At 34.3% G+C, this 19739-nt stretch overlaps 2 protein-coding genes across 9 annotated transcripts; one reads left to right on the top strand and one right to left on the bottom strand.

Moving 5' to 3' along the window:
- Positions 1–1011: 1011 nt before the first annotated feature.
- On the bottom strand, positions 1012–10942 carry LOC105254592 (protein lingerer). Of its 5 annotated transcripts, none has more exons than XM_011263365.3 (15): positions 10748–10942; positions 9085–9269; positions 8356–8719; positions 7885–8136; positions 7093–7286; positions 6074–6325; positions 5429–5746; positions 4895–5326; positions 4621–4809; positions 4309–4519; positions 4036–4232; positions 2751–2960; positions 2533–2652; positions 1633–1908; positions 1012–1530 (listed from the first exon to the last, which is right to left on the bottom strand). In XM_011263365.3, exons 2-15 carry the CDS (start codon positions 9208–9210, stop codon positions 1282–1284), a joined length of 3390 nt encoding a protein of 1129 aa, XP_011261667.1. In that variant the 5' UTR covers positions 9211–9269; positions 10748–10942; the 3' UTR covers positions 1012–1281. The 5 variants fall into 5 exon arrangements, with proteins under 5 accessions (XP_011261667.1, XP_011261671.1, XP_011261670.1 ...); XM_011263369.3 differs by having other exon boundaries at positions 2751–2921; XM_011263368.3 differs by having other exon boundaries at positions 1282–1530; positions 7093–7259.
- Positions 10943–12029: 1087 nt separating this feature from the next.
- LOC105254593 (mediator of RNA polymerase II transcription subunit 23) lies at positions 12030–19199 on the top strand. Of its 4 annotated transcripts, none has more exons than XM_011263371.2 (12): positions 12030–12105; positions 12271–12323; positions 12523–12767; positions 12849–12981; positions 13137–13319; positions 14228–14512; positions 14706–16851; positions 17078–17317; positions 17593–17752; positions 17864–18151; positions 18292–18498; positions 18855–19199. In XM_011263371.2, the coding sequence occupies exons 2-12, from the start codon at positions 12279–12281 to the stop codon at positions 18991–18993; spliced, it is 4071 nt and encodes a 1356-aa protein (XP_011261673.1). In that variant the 5' UTR covers positions 12030–12105; positions 12271–12278; the 3' UTR covers positions 18994–19199. The 4 variants fall into 4 exon arrangements, with proteins under 4 accessions (XP_011261673.1, XP_011261672.1, XP_019884107.1 ...); XM_011263370.2 differs by having other exon boundaries at positions 14225–14512; XM_020028547.2 differs by having other exon boundaries at positions 12057–12082; positions 14225–14512.
- The last annotated feature ends 540 nt before the right edge of the window (positions 19200–19739 follow it).

The following is a 19739-nucleotide window of genomic DNA, read 5'->3' as shown; positions in this document are numbered from 1 at the left end:
GAGAGAAATAAAAATAGTATATAGGTACAAAAATAATAAAAGAGCAGAAATATTTAATTACTACGTTTCATACTATGGCATATTTTCAATTTTTTCGTAACGATACTGAAAAGTAATATGAATTACATATATGGCTTCGATTTTGATTATATAATTTCAATATAATATATATGATGCATAAAATACGCTTTTTTAAAATCAGGAATAATAGAAAAATCAATTCCAGTCATAAAGATGTGTTCAAATCAATTATGTGTAAGTGCAACAAATGCAATCTTTATCCAAGATCGTTATTAATATATCGAAAATAAGAACGCTATAAATTTGTATAAAAACTTACGTTTTCACACGTACATCTTTATTCTCGCATTTTTAAGCGACACGCTATCACAAAGATGCAATTTTCCCATATTTATTAAATCAAGATGCTTACATTATACACGAGAGAAAAAGAAAAGAGAATATAAAGTTACACTATGTATCACCCTTTTTAGCAGTCGATACAATATATTCGAAATTGCACTGTAATATACAGACGGGAGATCTAGTGCAAACCTAACGGATGTTACCGTTTTCTTTTCCGGTATGTATCGTACGACAAAATCACGATACTAGCTTTGTCGCGTTGTGCGACGTGCCTGAGATTTGTCATAAATTTTATGACATAATTATGTCATAAATTTTGACATAGTTATGTCATAAGTAGAATTTATCATCATGATCGACATAAACGATGATTAGTCTCCCGCAATCATTGGGTAAACGCTACAATTTCATTTGGCACGAGTGCAATTCGCAATTGGAAAGAATATGCAAATTATTATATGAAATTTGCATGTATCATTGCGTAAAATGCAATTATTTTGTTGTAGTATCGCATTTCTATTCTGATGTCTGCATTGAACAAGTTTGCGAGAATGTGCTTAACTGAAGAAATAAAGATCACAATAGATTAATTCATTATCGCTACAAATCGTTGAAGGAAGCATCCGGTTAATAATTGCATATACCTTTCAATTTTCAAAAATATTCACTCTTTATTCCATTCTCATTGACGTCGCCAATTGTTGAAAATAACAAAGAAAAATAATAGTATATTATTTTTTCCGAAGTCAAAATATCTTTCTTTCCGATATAAACACGAGTCAATGCGGAATGAAGAGTCAAAGTCTCGTACCATCTGCATTTCACACAATTGTGGCAAACGATTTCATTTCTTCTTTTACTAGTAAGATGTTGGATCAATTTGCCATGCGTGTGTGTCAAGTTCGAAGCTCCATTTTAATTACTGCCGGTCCAATAACTCGGACTGTATCCAGGCTTTGCTTGAGCTTTATTCTGCGAACTCGTATTGGACCTCTGGCCCGTGCTGTTGCCGCCATCCTGATGAAGCGGTTGATGCAGCTGATGCGGTATAGTCGGGATGAATAGATGCGGCGTGCCGTAACCACCGGGCAAGCCAGCGTTTTGGCTACCCGTAAGACCGAACGGTGGCGGCGTAGCCGAGTGGAAAGCCTGCTTTTCATAAGACTGAAAAGAAAAAAACCAATTTATCAATCATCAATATATACGCATGATACATACAGAGGGTAGGATTTCCAACGACGTTTACGTTCGTAAATGACTACTCACGTTTACTTTTCCGAGAGCCACGTGACTCTTAGCGTACATTGTGGCGCTGATATCCGTCGCGGAAGAGCCAGCGGTATTAGTATTTCCTGTGGAAGTGCCAGTTTTGCCGGTCTGCGTGCCGGTGTAACTGCTGCCAGTGCCTTTGTACTCCCCGGACGGACCGGCGGAAGCTAGCGCATCATAGCTCGCGCCGGCGCCATAACCGGATCCGTAACTACCTGGCTTGGCACTGTACGCGCCGCTGTTTGTACCAGCGTTTCCGGCCGTCGCTATTTGCTATACGACGTAGTAAACCGACTCGATATTAGTATTGGGAGCTCGTAGTATTAGATATTAGTAGATATTACAACTTGTATTAATTAGCAGATATTAAATATTACAGCTTGTATTAATATTAGATATTATTAATACTATTATATTAAATTTAGTAGTGTATTACTAGAATTATTTTTTAGCAACTTAACATTCTTATTAGAGAGAATAATCAGTATTATTTAGTAATATTAAAACTATTTTAATTATTAGTATTATAAATACATATTATCATTAATATTAATGTACTCTTTAAAAAATTAAAGTATCAGCTCGAATCTTAGGATTGATGAAATTCAAATGTATATAAAAATGATCATGAGAACATATTCTCGGAAACTATTTTAAAGCTGTAAAATCTGTTTTTGAATGCTGTTCTTTTCTTGACAATGATTTTTATTTGGATTACAAATCACTTTCAAATCAATCGAGAACAATCGAAAAAAAGAAAAAAAACTTAAATTTTTATTTTACCGAAACATTTTTCTTACAATTTGAATTAACGCCCGAATTTTTTGGAAAGTTTAAAATAGTATTGATACTTAATAATAATATCTAACTTAATTTAATATTTAATATTTCATTTACCGGATAAATAGCGGGAGTTCCATATTGAAAACCTCCCGGCATAATTCCGCTACTGTACGTAAAAGCGTATGCATATCCCGGAGGAAGAGTGGGATTCATCATTGGCTGTTGCGTAGCAGTCTGCAAATTTTCATAAAAATTTGGTAAAGTTTTCGTAATATATATATATACAGCATCTTTCTCGTGATTATGCTTTAAGAAAAATCGACGAGACTCACCTGCTGCGACATAGTGGAAGGTACCGGGGATGCGTTACTGTCGTTTCTGGCGAATCTTGCGTCGCTAATACTGGTATAGGCTCCCTGCACACCTTGCACACCTTGAACGCCTTGCACGCCGGAGAGCGCGTCACCTCTACCACCACCGAGACTCGTAGCGGGACCGGTAGTCTGATAGCCCAGGGCCGCGTCATAGTAACCAGTAGTTGGCTGCACGTTAGTCAGGGAAACCAAACACAAAACTACATGCATACACTGTGTACTCCAAATACAAGAAGGCTAACTAACGTCTATAGTTTCTACACGTACTTAGGGAAAAATAACATGCGGTTGGTTGGATTTATATATATATATAATAATATATATATATATATATATATATATATATATATATATATATAGAAAGTAAAGAGAGATGTTTAAGTTGTATTTATTCGCGACTGAAACTATTGCTGGCGATAAATCAAACTGTAAATCGCACGTATCTATAATGTACTTGCTATCATCATCTCACACTCCTTCCATATTTATATAGATTAAAAAAATGTCTGAATAAAACGAACGAAAGAGGGAGAGAGGAAGAAGGGAAGAGAGAGCTACAAAGTGTAATACAACTTCCGACCATTTTTACGCATCACCACGCGACAGTATAACGCGTACTTTCATACAGTTTCACATGACATTACTCGTACACATCAACCTACATGAACTCAAGACAAGAAAGGAAAAAAAGTAAAAGCTAAGATAGATCGGAGATCGAAACAATCATCTTAAAATGATCAACATCTAAATGTCAAATGTAAGCCCCACAGTTTCAAAAGTGCTTCTTCCACCCTCTTTTAATAAATACATTTACATAAAATATCGAAAACCCGATCTGTCTTTAATTGTTTATTTCATAACAAACTTGCTACAAAGAAAAACAGATTTACGTTGTCATCGTGAAGGCATTCATACAAGATTGAAAAAATTTCGATGAAAATATTGGAATTACGAGCAGCTACCAAGCAATAAAGAAACGATTACCTTGGGAATTTTCATATTAGATAATAATATATAACATAAGATGGAGTAAGCGCGCTTCTTGGAGTAACATATATTAATAATTTTTTCTCCATAGATGTAACATTCAAAATTGCATTTATGTAAAGTCAATTAACGTCAAATAAATTATATTATTTCAGTGTACATTACTCCAAAGAAGTTAATTACTCATGAACAATGCATTTGCACTAAAATGAATCATAAAGAAACAAATGGACTGATTGTTTGAGAAGCAACTGACCATATGAGGTATCCGTTGCTGCACCAACTGTAGGTCTTCATAGCTGTACACTGGTTGCTGAAAAGCCGCATATGGTACACCAGCTTGACCCATAATGTACTGATGACTCAGCATCGGAGTCATACTTCCGGCTGCACCACCAGTCATGTTACCGCTGTTGCCCGTCACTACTCCGCTCGACGTGCTTTTCGGTACAGCTGATTGAGAATACATTTCCGTTAATTGAATTATTGAAAGGATTTCAATTGCGATTTTTTTCAAATATCTACTAACCATTTGAATTCGTTACTTTGGTCTGCGAACTATTGACGGAGGTTGAAGTGAGACCCAACGTCGGTGCGCTAGTTGTCGCGAGAGAACTGTTCGACGTCGTCGCACTACTATCATATTGCGAATCCTTCGTTGTAGTACTGTTTAGTTTATGATTCGTGTGAGACGTTGCTTGCGGTTGGCTAGCATAACTGCCATATGGACTCGCATAAACCTGCCGAGAATTGATTCAATATTTAGTTACGTAAACTTGCGTTATAACTTGAAAAAAAAAGTTTGAAGATAAACAGGATAAGAGGAGGAAGTTGTACTTACAGATTGTGCAGCACTTTGATAAACACCGGAATTCTGTGTTATCGGCGATGTAAATGTTGTAACAGAAGATTGATAAGCAGGCTGATAAGCTTGATATCCTGCATTACTGTTTGATACTGTGTTGGTAGCTACGCTTTGCGCGTATTGCGATGTTGTTGCCGCTACGTATCCACTTGTAGGCTGATAGACCTATTAAGAAAAGTAAATAATTGTAAAAAAACTCTCACAATTAAATCATCAATATTTGAAATCAGATAACTACTATACTTATTACCTGACTACTGGTGGTGGGTTGATTGTAACCGGAAGTTACGGACGCCGATGCGGAAGGAGACGCTTGATTGAAGGTCGACGCGTTAGATTGCGGGAATGACGTTGAGTTGTAACTCGCCTGTGAAACCGTAGCTGTCGCGGAATAACTATTTGTACTGGCAGCTGACGCATTTTGGAAGGTGGACTGCGAGGACTGGTTGTTCGAGTATGCGTTGTAAGTGCTCGGCGTACCACTCGATGGCTGGAACGATGATTTTTGCGACGGTTGATAAGTCGTCGTACTCCCATACGTCGGCGCGTTCCCAGGCGAGACTTGTGACGTAAAGTCTTGTTTAGTTATGTCCAAACTTTGGCCAGTGCTACTGCCACGAGTGAAATTTTGGGAACTGATCGAATGCTCGCTCGATACTGGCAAATTGTCGGTACTTGATAACTGAAAATTTTCATATAATTGTAAATTACATGTATCGAAAATTGTCATATATATTTATAAGTAGTTATATGTCAAATGACTTGTAACAAGAGTAAATTTTACCATCTGAGAACTGGCGTTGAATGGTGCGGTGGAAGTCTGCGTCGTTTCAATGTCGAGCGAATTACTTGTATTGGCAGTGTTTACGGTGCTCGCACCAGAAGTCATGTCTACGCCGGGAATTGTACTATTTGTGGAATTGTATTTCTCGTTTGCCGAACCGTCGATGGAGCTTGAATCGCTACTGAATTCAAGCGCACCGAATTGTACATCGAGAAATCCGATTCCACTATTCACCGCGTCGCCTGGCATTTCTACAGCGCTCGATGGTATCTTTGATGGTGGAGGAACTCTTGGACGTTGTTTTGTTTGTCTTTGGGGCTATAAATATAAGTTTGTACATGTATATATATAAAAATCATTTAAGGTGAAATTAAGCATGAAAAGATTAATTATACATAATGTGAAAATTTATTAAACAGTAAAACTGCGATATTTTGGTTTGATTTGTACTTTGCACATTACAATTTACTCTTTTATGCTCTATCTACTACACATGTGCAATCGTATATTTGTAATTTCTCACAATGGAATGTAACGCAAGTGGAAACATAGATGAAAGTTAGCTGCTCTTTAATTTTTTATTTTTAGGAACTTTCCACTTTTTGCGAACCATTTAAGACGATCAAAGTTTGTATATTATAATACCTGACTAGACATAGATGACGAAAACGATGTTTGTCCAGCCGCTTTCAAGTTTTCGCTCGTCTGCTGAGTAAGTTGCGTCAGATATTGTGTTTGCGCTGCTGTTAATACACCACTGCTAATAGCACTAGGTTGTTGCGGCAATTGCATCGTTGGTAAGCCTAATACAGTTTGTTGCTGTTGTGGTTGTTGTTGAGGTTGTTGTATCAAACTCTGCTGCTGCAACGCGGATATTTCCGACAATTTTGGTAATTCCTATAAATTGTATCAAAAAAGTATCATTAAAATATGAAGTAAATGGATGTATAGAGTCTTATACAATTACTGCATAATATTCTCTCTATATCTTCTTTTAAAGATACAATTTCGACAAAATAATCGAAAATTTTGAAAGAAAGTCAAAAGTTACAAATAAATTTTAATTATAAACGATCAAAATTGGCGCGAAAAAATTGCACGCTTGTAATTATATTTATTCATGTACTAATTCGTCATTTGTCAACAATTTTTATACATCAAAGCTGATATGGATTTTAATTGTATACCATCTTATTTCATGCTTCTCATATGTGAGCACCATATATACTATGGCAAATAGTTAATATATTGACAAATTTGACATTAAATTTAATGATCCTGTTTAAATGATAATTTTTTAAGAATTATTATTTTAAAAGAATTGAATAATTTGTATAATGTAATATGAGTACATATATAAATATATATATATAACAGTCAAAATTTAGTCAAGTTTTAATCATTTGTTAATATTAGCTAATTACCATAATGTATATATTATCCACATATGAAAATGGTCAAATAATATAAAATGTAGTAAAATTTATTTGTAATATTAGACGATTAATTTAATTTATTAAAAATAAAAAAAATCATAAATATAATTATAGATTTGCGTTTCACGCAAACTTTGATCTCATAATTTAAATTTAATTGGAATGGTTTTATAATATGGAATGTTATATGATTGTGAGACGTTATTTTTAAATCTTGTCAAATCTTACTTCTTGCTGGAGCAATGAAAGATTAACGCTTTGGCCCGATTGCGTTGGTGGTATTTCCTGAGGCTTTGATTCTTCTAAAGCAGGAGGAGCTTCAAGAATATTCGTGCTCGGTGTAAAGACCTTAGTATCTGCTAAAGATCCTGTATATTCCTCGTTGTCCCAGTCTTCTGTAGAATCCAAGTTATTCCAAGCATCTATATACAGATTATCAATTTTAATATGTATATACACACACACACACATGAGATGTACAAAATCGTTTTTTAATATATAAATATATATATATATATATATATATAATTTATATTTATATTATAATTGTATTATTTGGTTGCTATCAAATATGTGTGTGTGATATCTTAAATTTGTAATATATTTTTTAATTTTATAATGATTTTGCTAATGATATTCCTATTATATTAACAGATTTTCATTTTTTAAATCTAATTTCTTATGGTAAAATCTGTAGGACCATCGCTAGCAAAACCAATTCCATAATTCTTCATTAATATATAAATATCACGTTACTTTCTTGCATAATTATTATTTATTTATTTACTGAAGAGAATCTTAAATTAAAATTGAATGTATTTATGGTAATTCCATTACACAATATTACAAACAACGTTACAAACTATGTATGTTGAAACTGTATTTTATTCTAAGCCTGTATTGCTAATTATTATAAATATATAAAAATGTTTTTTTATTATATATCTAGTAATTTAACTATAATATATAGTTATAATTTGGGAAAAGACAATTTTGATCACAATGTAGATTAAGACTTACCTATTTTTGGTTCTTGATTACTCTGCTGCTGCTCCTCACCTGTCCAGGTGTCAATCGGTCGATTAAAGCTATGAGCCGAGCCAGACGCTGGATCGTTGCGGTTCGCAAATGTTCTTGGACCAAGACCTCTGCCACCGCCACGACCTCCACGACCCGATCTTCCGGGCCCACCTCTGCCTCTTCTGCTATAGCTGCCATCACGAACACCATCCTCCATGTTCCTCTCATTCTCCTTATTTTCTCGTCCACGCCCTATATTTGCAAACAAAAATTTTTTAAAAATAGTTATTTATAAAATAGATGTGTAAAAATTCGTCTGTACAAGTGTATTTACTTTCAAATCTTACTATAAACATATAAGAAGAAAAAGGATAATATATATGCATATGTACGTCTACTCTTATATAACAAAAATACGTCTACTCTTAAATAACAAAAATAATAAAGGCATTAAAAAAGAGTTCAACCAACATCCACGATTGTCGTGATTAGCACGACCTCGCATACGCGGAGCACCGCCACCTCGTTGATTGCGTCGTTCCTCCCAATCGCCACTGTCATCCTGACCACCTGATTGATCCGCATTCTGTTTTGAACCGCTAGGCTGACGCGGCTTCTTCTTTTTAACTTCCCATTCTGTTTTCACTCCCTCCAAAAGATCGTTGACGGCACGATCCAAATCTCCGTCGCTATCATGCAAAGCCATGATCACTTCGTCTTCCGAACGTCGAGTCATATCCATGACCTGCTTGATACGTTCCTTCAGGATAGGATCCTCACCTCCCGCCATTCTGGTGTCGATAATTTGTGCGTGCCGGATCTGATTAGTATTTTGCTATATAACAATCGTTAGAAACAATTTTCTTTAAAATGTTAGTTTGACAATTTTATGAACGTTATATATTCAACATCTTATCTGTCATTTAGTCATTTAATCAAACAGAGATCAAATGTTTTATATTACAAAGAAAGAAATAATCTTAAATAATCTAAAATATTAATAATTTATGTACAATACACAGTCAAGGTATTTCTTATTTAATAGTTTCGAATCTAATAATAATAAAAAGTAATTATTTCATCTTATCGCAGAAATATTATATAAGTTTTTATAGATTTTAATCACTAGACATGTTGTATGTTGTATGTTTTTATAGATTTACGTTAGATAATGTAAGATAGATGATAGAGTTTACTAACCTGAGCCTTGTCATGTTTTGTCGAATCTGATTTAGTTTGATGATGATCTGATTTGCCATGTTGTGATTTGTTTTTATTGGCGCCTCTTCCACCAGAGGACACCAAAGATTTATTATTTGAACTCATTGCCAACTAAAACCTCACTCACTCACGGTATCACACTATGTACACTCTCTATTTACAGTCTGAAACAGAATATGTTTGTTATTACACATATGTTACATACATTTGTATCGTGATGAGAGAATTAATTATTAGATTTCTGAAAATGCAAAAATACATGTGTATTCTAGTAGAAATATAATATATATGTATGTTTATATATGAATATAAACATATAATATAAGTCGTATTAGAATCTGAATATAACATATGTATCTTATTTTGTACAAAATAAATTATAACTTTTGGAATGAGTCAGTCAAGTTGTATTTAGCAAATATTCCATGAATATCCTTCTAAAACTTCCAACAATATTAATTTTTACATTCTTTTTAATAGTATTTTTCAACATGAATTAATTTTGTTTTTATGCAAGTTACACATGTATTTTATACAAGTAATAAATATATACGCTAATAGAAATTAATTTCTCTGTAAAAGCTTGTAAAATCTAGCTTGTAAGGCAAAAATCTGCCACGAGGGACATTTTTTATCACCGATATTAAAGGCGCGAAATAAATTAATTAATGAAAATCTAGACACCTATCTATTAAACAAAAATTAACAAAATATCACTAATATATTCCTATAAAAAACTGATAATTAATATATCTTTCAGCGTACAAAGAACAGTTAAGCTGGAAAAACGTGCTCGAGACCCCACGAGAGATCCCAAAACCCCAAAGGTTAGGATCATTTAACAATAAATAGAAGATACGGAGAATCCATTTGGAGGAACGATGACGAAAGTTAAACGGAATGTATTATTATCGCCACGACGATTCACCGCGATGGACAACGACCCCCTACTCGCTTTCCTTCGTCGATCCCCGAAATAGAGACTTCCCCGAAGCGTTTCGTAAGTTCCCCAGGAAAATCGTGCGAGGGACTCGGCGGGAAACCCGTCGATCTCCGAGGAATTTCCGCGAGAAAAAACCAACGATGGGACCCGATCGCGGCAAGAACGAGAGACGGAGAGAGAGAGAGAGAGAGAGAGAGACGGAAAAAAAAGGAACACTTTGTCGGGCGCGTCGTCGGCCGCTCGCACGTTTATACCGCACGTTGATACGCGAGAGAGCCCGGGGCGAGGGGAGGCGCGAGCGGAGACGGGCAGAGGGCCCAGGCTCTCGCGCTGGAGCCTCTTCTGGCGCGCGCGCGCGCGATTCCCTCGAGCGAGGATGTTCCTTCGCAGGGCCATGTGCACGGACGCCATTTCTGCTCGGCGAGAGGCAGGCTTGTCAAGCATCGTCACGGCGGTGCATTCGCGATGGATTCCCGTAACGGGGAGACGTCGTCGGAATGGCCGTGCCATTTCTCTTCCGAGAAAGGACGATCGCGCCTTGCTTAGGTAAACTCACACGGTTGTTACGTCGTCGACGTGGTGGGCGCGCGTGCCTCGCTCGGTGGGCGGAAGCGTTTGCGGGACTCACGGCACCTCGGCGCTTGGGGCCGTGGCGCGCGTAAAACTACGAAGAGAAAAAACAATGAATTCGCCTCGTACCTGCGTTAATGCGCTCAAAACGCAGCTCGGTCACGTGACCGCGGTCGGTCCCCCCTACCCTGATGCACCAGGCACCTAACCAGCGCCTAAACAGCGCACCGCTTCTTCCTCGCTCTTGCTCGGGGGCCGGGGAGGGGAGCCTGCTCTATGTGCGCAGCCTAATATCCATCAGGCCTGGCAACCTGAAGCGAACTGAACGCGCCACGTTTCACCGCAGGCTCGTCGCGGCCAATGTCCGGATGTGCCGGAAGTGCATAGAAATCGTAGCTGTGTAGTTGTACACATGGATGGAATCCTTTGTGATGCCTTGGTTGGATATATATGTGGATCTGCTGGGAAATAAAGTGTAATTGATTGTTAACTACTTAGATAATCGAGCAAATTAAATTATTAATCAAGTTAATCATGTTGCTGTTATATTAATTGATAGGATGAATCGTATTCTATCATGTCACAGTTTTATTAACGTTAACAATGTTAGCAATATGACGGCAATTTTGTAGACGGTTAACCATCTGAGTATAGTTTATTTGTCTATGGCGTACAAGCGGAAATCATGTTCGAAAATTTATCATCGGATAGAATAGTATTTAAGTGACCAATCAGGATAAAGAAACTTTTGCTATTTCTACTCGAAAGTAAATTTTTGAAGGCAATATCGGAAAATTTTTGGTCTTTAAATTTATATCAAATTACATAGATTGAAGATTGGAATTCGACCTAGCAACAGAACAAAAAGAGCTAAAATTTCTTTGTCCTACTTGATCAAATTTCAACCTTCAATCTCAACTTCAATACTGTAGTCTGATACGGATTTTATATGATTAAATTTTTTCACATGCAATGATCTTTAATAAATATAGAAAATTTGTTAAAATATGACCTGATATATGATTTAATTTTCACGCTATTTATGATCAATCAAAAAAATCTTCTCGCTTGAAATTGATTTTACTACTATAAGATATGTACTGATAAGAGTTTATATATTTAGATGCTCTCTGTATACTTTTTCTTTGTTCTTTCGAAATGTTTACTAAAAGAGAAAGAGAAATAAAAAAAGAGAGAGAGAAAGAAACAATGGCCGCATTCAGCGGATTCAACAGTTACTAGATTTTCCGATGTAATTCGACGCTGATTGGTCGGATCTGATAGTAAAAACCAATCACGTTTGATTGCTACTAGTGGTCTTGAATCCGCTGAATGCGGCCAATCATATCGGTAAAAATATTGTTGGCAACACTGAAAATTATCGTCGATCATTTTAACTGCAGTTGGTCAAAGTGACCCTTTTTAGTTGTTCAAGATAGTTGGAACATTGAGGTAGTTTTGAGTGTATGTACCAGATTATGTGATTGGTAATATATTTTAATTTTTTAATGTTATATTAATTAATTTTATTTTTAGAAACGTATAAAGGAAAGAAAAAAAATATTGATGATCTTTACGAAATATTTAATCGATTCTTTTAAATTACATTTTATTTATTAATTAAAATTTTGTATGTTTACAAAAATATGCAGTTAAGAAGATGAGCAGTGAAACGCAGATCGCAAGTATAGTGAATGATATTTTAGTAAGTATCAGAAAGTATAATTTTTAGATGTGTTATATGTGTAGATATATGTGTGTATATTTATTTTCTTTCTATTTATAATTTTTTTATGAAGTCTTGGACGTAATCTTAATTCTAGAGATCTAGATATATAAAAAGAAATTAACAAGATAATTTTTTTCTTTCTTTCTTTTTATACATTGCATCTTATATATTTCAGAAAGTCGAAGCAATAGAGGAAGCATTTAGTTGTGTTCTTGTCCATCAGCCTAACAATGAAAGCGAGAAAATAACAACATGGCAAAACGAACTAAAAGGAGTTATGACTGGATTAACAAAAGAACAGCAGGAAGCTGCTGTTCGTCAGTTTCTTTCAATGGCAGCAGCTATGACTAATCATAGACGATTACAGTTATTATTATCGCTGTTACAAAACTTAGTGCAATCAAATGTTTTACCTGCTAGGTATATTTTCAGATAAATGAAAATTTTGGTCTTTATCTCTTCTCATTTTCTTTCCAGTATTAAATTTTCTATTTTTTTCAGATTAGTGTGCGAATGTATTTTGAGTTGTGATAAATTACAGTATCAGTTGGAAGACTTTTGGGTCGAATGCTTTGTTCTCATTCGACATATCATTGGTGGAGTTGATTATAAAGGAGTTAGAGAGATCATGAAAGTAGGTTCTTATTAATAAATGGTTTATATCATATTTTTAATGTGCATGTAGAATACTTCTCACATAATACTTACTTGGATTAAATATTGAATATTTAAATTACTTACAAAAATATATATTTATATACTTATGTTCTATATCTTGTTTTATACTAGGGATGCAAGGAAAAAGCGCAAACTATACCAGCTCGATTAAATGCATCAGTACAACCACAATTAAAAGCTTTAGAGAATGTTATTGAATATATTTTCGATAGAAATGCATGCCTATTGCCAGGTTATTTTATTGTCAATGAAATACAAAAAGCTTATCCTGATAACAAGAATTGGCCTCATTGGGTAAGTAATGAATAAATTTGATAATATTCAAGTATTATGAATATTAGTTAATTCTTTAGCTATTGTCAAGGAAGGACTTGGTTACAATATTTCTAAACATTCATCCAGCCATATCTTTTAAATCTAAATTGTTATTTATTATACATTTTTTGCCTTTATATCTCTATATTGTTTATATATCCTTATATTCCTTTCTCTTTCTCTTAGTATTATAAATATTATATTTTTAAATTATATAAAATTTATGTTAAAAATTATTCATGCATGAAAATATTCCTCAAAACATAACTCTAACAAAAATTATATAGAATAAAACTTAATTTTGATACTATATTAACAATTTTATACATTAATAATAAGCTATTAAATATCTATTAAAAAGCTATTTTTAAAACAATTTACTTTATGAAAGAACATTTTCTATTTGATATCACTAAAGCAGTGACTGAAAGTAAAATAAGTAGATTAGATAACATGTGAATAATTTTTATCCAAAATTATTGTTCCAACGTTCTAAGAATTTTTTTGGTTCTAAAATGTTACAAATAAATCAATGTTTTAAAGTACAAATGTTTTAAAGTATATGTTCAAAATGCAGACTTTTTATTTTACACATTTTATACACACTTTTATACACATATTCGATGTGCGAATAAGATTTTCTTGTATGGTTGGACCATTTCTGATGTGACGATTGCACAATGGAACTGTTCTTCTAAATCTAATATGTGTGGATCAAAATTATTCACATGTTATCTAATCAACTTATTTTACTTTTAGTCATTGCTTGGGTGATATCAAATGAAAAATGTTCTTTTATTAAGTAAATTCTTTTGAAAATAACTATTTAATATTATATATTAATATATATTTGATATTACATATATATGTCACATATGTTTCAGAAGTTGGCAAAATTGCTTTCCAATTTTGTTGAAAGTTTTCGAAATACTGCACAAATGGTATCTATAATAGGGCACTCAAAAATGTTACCAGTAGTTGAACATACAGGATACGCAGATCATTTGATTAATCCCTGGTTATTGGATCCTACTACATTGAAATTTTCTTTGAAAGGAAACTTACCTTATGATCCAGATTTACTTAAGCCTCAAACAGAATTGCTCCGATATGTTCTGGAGCAACCGTATAGTAGAGATATGGTCTGTTCAATGCTTGGTTTACAAAAACAGGTAAAACTATTAAATCAAAATATGAGTTATATACATAGATGTTAATATAAAAATTATTGCAAGATGTAAATAAGAAAAAGAAATTAAATATATTTATATAAAACTTTTAGTTTTGCATATTGAATGCATTTCTCAAATTATATGTATTAAAAACCATTGTATTGACCTTAATACATTTTTATTTATATAATAGCATAAGCAACGATGCATTGTCTTGGAGGAACAACTGGTAGAACTAGTCATACTCGCAATGGAACGAGCCGAGAATGAATCTTTACCAGCAGAAGGAACGGACGGGACTGTTGCTAATCATTGGGTGTGGTTGCATTTATCCTCACAGCTCATTTACTTCATCCTCTTCCAATTCGCGTGTTTCCCAAGTATCGTCATGGCAATACATGATAAATTGGCGGGCAGAGACTTGAGAAAGGGCAGGGATCATCTGATGTGGGTCCTCTTACAATTTATTTCCGGCAGCATTCAACGAAATCCATTGTCGAATTTCTTGCCTGTACTGAAATTGTACGATCTTCTTTATCCGGAGAAGGAGCCCTTACCTGTCCCGGATTATACACAGGCATTATGCACTCATCAGATGGCCATTACATGCATATGGATACACTTGCTGAAGAAAGCTCAATCCGAACCAGTCTCCAACATTCACAGACCTATACCACACACATTGAAGGTTCATCACGAGTTCCTACAACACTTAGTTATGCCAAACACATCTCTCTGTATGGGTTCGGATTATCGCATCGCACTCTTGTGCAACGCTTATTCGACGAATCAAGAATACTTCAGTAGACCAATGGCGGCATTAGTCGATACTATTCTGGGTACACAGAAAAATCAACAGCAGCAACCCTTGCAGATCTTACAGAATACCGCGGCGCTGGCAAATGGTCCGACGACGCCGCTCTCGATGTCTATCCTGGATTCATTGACCGTACACTCGAAGATGAGCCTGATTCATAGTATTGTCACGCATGTGATTAAATTAGCGCAATCCAAGAGCAATATGGCGCTAGCGCCGGCACTGGTTGAAACTTACAGCAGACTATTGGTGTACACAGAAATTGAGAGTCTTGGTATCAAAGGATTTATTAGTCAGTTACTACCGACGGTCTTCAAATCGCACGCTTGGGGTACGCTATACACTTTGCTGGAGATGTTCAGCTACAGAATGCATCATATCCAGCCGCATTACAGAGTCCAGTTATTGTCGCATCTTCATAGCCTCGCAGCGGTACCACAAACCAACCAAACGCAGCTTCATCTGTGCGTCGAAAGCACAGCTCTACGACTTATCACTGGTCTCGGTTCGGCGGAGGTACAGCCACAATTATCTAGATTCCTGTCGGAGCCGAAGACTCTCGTATCTGCAGAATCGGAAGAACTCAATCGAGCATTGGTGTTAACGCTAGCGCGTTCCATGCACGTGACTGGTACAGGTGCCGATAGTCTCAGTGGCACATGGTGTAAGGAATTATTGAACACCATCATGCAAAACACGCCACATTCTTGGGCGAATCACACTCTACAGTGTTTCCCGCCTGTATTGAGCGAATTCTTCCAACAAAATAGCATACCGAAAGAGAACAAGCAACAGATTAATAAAGCAGTCGAAGAGGAATATAGAAATTGGTCATCCATGAGCAATGAGAACGACATTATCGCACATTTCTCTGTACCCGGAACGCCACCATTGTTCCTATGCGTTCTGTGGAAGATGATACTAAAGACTGATTGTATTAGTCCCATCGCGTACAAGATTCTCGAGAGAATCGGTGCCAGAGCACTATCAGCCCATCTTAGAAAATTCTGCGATTACTTAGTGTTCGAATTCGCGAATAGCGTTGCTGGTCAACATGTTAATAAATGCGTCGATAGTATCAACGATATGATCTGGAAGTACAACATAGTGACCATCGACAGATTGATACTTTGTTTGGCGTTAAGGACCCAGGAAGGAAACGAGGCACAAGTTTGCTTCTTCATTATACAGCTATTACTATTGAAAGCAGCGGAGTTTAGAAATCGATTGCAAGAATTCGTCAAGGAGAATTCACCAGAGCATTGGAAACAATCGAATTGGCACGAGAAGCATCTCGCCTTTCACAGGAAATTTCCTGAGAAGTTTGCACCTGAGGGCATTATGGAGCAAACTAGCGGCGGGCCTAGTCAATATCAAAGTCTACCCGTATATTTCGGAAACGTGTGTCTTCGTTTCCTGCCAGTTTTCGACATAGTAGTGCATAGGTATCTAGAGATACCACCTGTTATCAAAAGTTTAGAGATACTGTTGGAACATTTGGGCTGTTTGTACAAATTTCACGGTATGTCAAATTATCTTCGCAAAATGATATCAAAAAGTCTATTATTTTTCGCATGGCAATTAATAAATTGTCCAAGTCAAGTGTTCAAGTGCACTTTTTTCTATTTTACAATTAGAAGAAATAGACTTTTTTTCAATAATGCGCAGGTTGCATAGCAATTCAAAATTTGTTTTTATCGAAAATAATTATAATTAAAACTTATTAATATTTTTATTAATATTTTCAGATCGGCCTGTCACATACCTCTACAATACATTACATTATTATGAAAGAAAATTGCGAGATCGACCGTTGTTGAAACGTCGATTGGTGTCTGCTGTTTTGGGATCATTGCGGGAAATTAGAGCGCCAGGGTGGGCGCTTTCCGAGGCTTATCAAAAGTACATGACGCGCTTAAACGATGACGCAGTGCAATGGATACCAGAATTGGATTATTACATTCGCCTTGTACAAAGGATCGTAGAAAGTAAGGCAACAAAAGTTTTTGTTACACATAATATAAATAATATTTTCATTTTACTATTGATTTAAACTGAAAGATATGTAGTTTTTCATATGTTTATAATCTAAAAGTTTTTAATTTTTTCCAGAGATTAAAAATCTCTTTTAATCAAAAATTTATTTATTTCCATATTAATATACTCTTTGAGAAATTTTGAATTTTTCTTAACAAACATGGAATTATAAATGAGACAATAAACATAGAAAGTGGCTTATTTTAATGAAACATATTTGTTAAAGCAATGTCTGGCACGGCTCATTTTCCTGCTACCGATTGGAGGTTCAATGAATTTCCAAATCCAGCGGCACATGCATTATATGTAACTTGTGTGGAACTTATGGCCCTTCCAGTCGCTGCAAATTTAGTAGCTAATTCTCTATTAGATGTTGTGGCTAAAGGGTACTGTTCTTCTTTTATTTTAAATTTACTTATAATTATGTTATTAACACAATGTGATTGTAAACATTAAACTTGATTCATATATAACTTTTATTTTTATTCTATATACAGATATACCGTTGTACCATCAGATGAGATACATTTGTGGATAAATTGCATCGGTTTACTGTTAGCGGCACTGCCGGAATGTTACTGGTCAGCATTACACGATCGTTTAGTGGAGACCATCAGCAGTCCCGCTTTAGCTAATTGGCAATACAAGAATTTGACGCCATTTCAGATATTTAATTTCAACATTACACATAACAGCTTACTAGAAAATAAGTACAGTTACATGCTTGCACTGGCACATTCAGTATGGCATCATGCAGGTGTAGGACAGATCACAACAATGCCTCAGTAAATACTACATATAAAATAATTTAAGCTTAATATTTTCGTAACTTTTAGAAATATAAATTTTATTATAGCATTATATTCATTATTCATCATCACATATTTTTATTGTATTGAATTAATGAAAAAATATTTCTTTATAGATTTATCAAAGAAAAACTACAGCCAGTTGTGAGCAGTGAAGAGCAATTGATATATGCTTGCCATTTGATCGGTCCTACATTAGTGAGATTTAATGCAGAACGGCCACATTGCGTAGTTGAACTCACTGTTTCTCTGTATGAAATGTTGGAACGAGTTGATCACACTCAAGCACATTTGAATTATATGGATACCATTTGTGATTTATTGTATCCTTTATGTATATGTATAATCATTATAATATCACAAAAATATCAAAAATATCAAAAATATCAAAAATTTAATGGATCATGTGTGTATGTGTACGAAACACTTTTAATAAATTTTACTAAATATTTTTATTATTTATTTTTCATCTGATATATCTAAAAGATTGTAAAAAGTACATATAAAATAGTAACAGAGAGTTATATAAAATTAAAAATAATATTTCTCTGTAAGATTTCACTTGAAAGATATCAGATCTTATTTCGTAATATTTTTATTATCGGATCAAACATTTTTATAGTCAGATCAATACATACATATCTATATCATTTTATGTCTTCCTTAATGATTATAATAGATATCACATCAAGTACATGTTTGTTGGAGATATGATGAAGAATGAAGTGGAATGTATTATACGAAGACTGAGACCTGCATTGCAAATGAGGCTGCGTTTCATCTCTCACATAAATATAGAGAAAATTCATACGTCCTGAGACACAATTATTCCCGCTACTGCGGGAATAACATCGTGACATGTGTGATTGACTTTCCGGATTAAATATTAATCCGGTCATTCCAAAGTATAATTATTAACACGAAACATAAATAAAAAATGTATATTTCTTTTAGTCTACGAAATGATCATCTTGTATTTGATATATTCGATTATATACGCGAATAAATGTGTGTTTGACTATTACTTTTTTTCTTTTATTGTATTTCCTACTGATTTATAGATTTATTTTTTTCATTTTTTTCTTTTTTTTTAACGAAAATCAGATAAGGAAAAATAAATTTAAAAAATGAATAAAAAAATATTTATATTTAAAAATTCTTTTTATTATAGCCATAGATTTATATTTTTTTATATTTTTAGTACAATTCTTTTTACTAAAAATTTTTAATTGAAAAAAATACACATTTTATAATTTTGATATGTGATTCATGAGCAATATAATGCATCACATTAATTATATAATATCATCCGCATCTAGTTCTTACTAGCTTAAAACATTAAATTTCCGATTGAGAATATAAAATATGATTCGCTTTAATTTCCTTAAATTTTCTTAGTAAAAGTAATTTTAGATGCACAACTTTCACATTAAAATAGTTTGAATAATAACGAAACATTTGTTCTTATTTTATAAATAATTTAAATGTTTAATGTGTTGATAAAAAATAAAATGTTTATAATGACTTCCGGATTCAACGATTTCCCTAATATTTTTTTAGCTTA

Source organism: Camponotus floridanus, unplaced genomic scaffold (assembly GCF_003227725.1).
Source record: "Camponotus floridanus strain SB8 unplaced genomic scaffold, Cflo_v7.5 scaffold81, whole genome shotgun sequence".
Taxonomy (NCBI): domain Eukaryota; kingdom Metazoa; phylum Arthropoda; class Insecta; order Hymenoptera; family Formicidae; genus Camponotus; species Camponotus floridanus.
The sequence above is the reverse complement of the archived record's forward strand: the minus strand, read 5'-3'. Positions and strand labels throughout refer to the sequence as shown.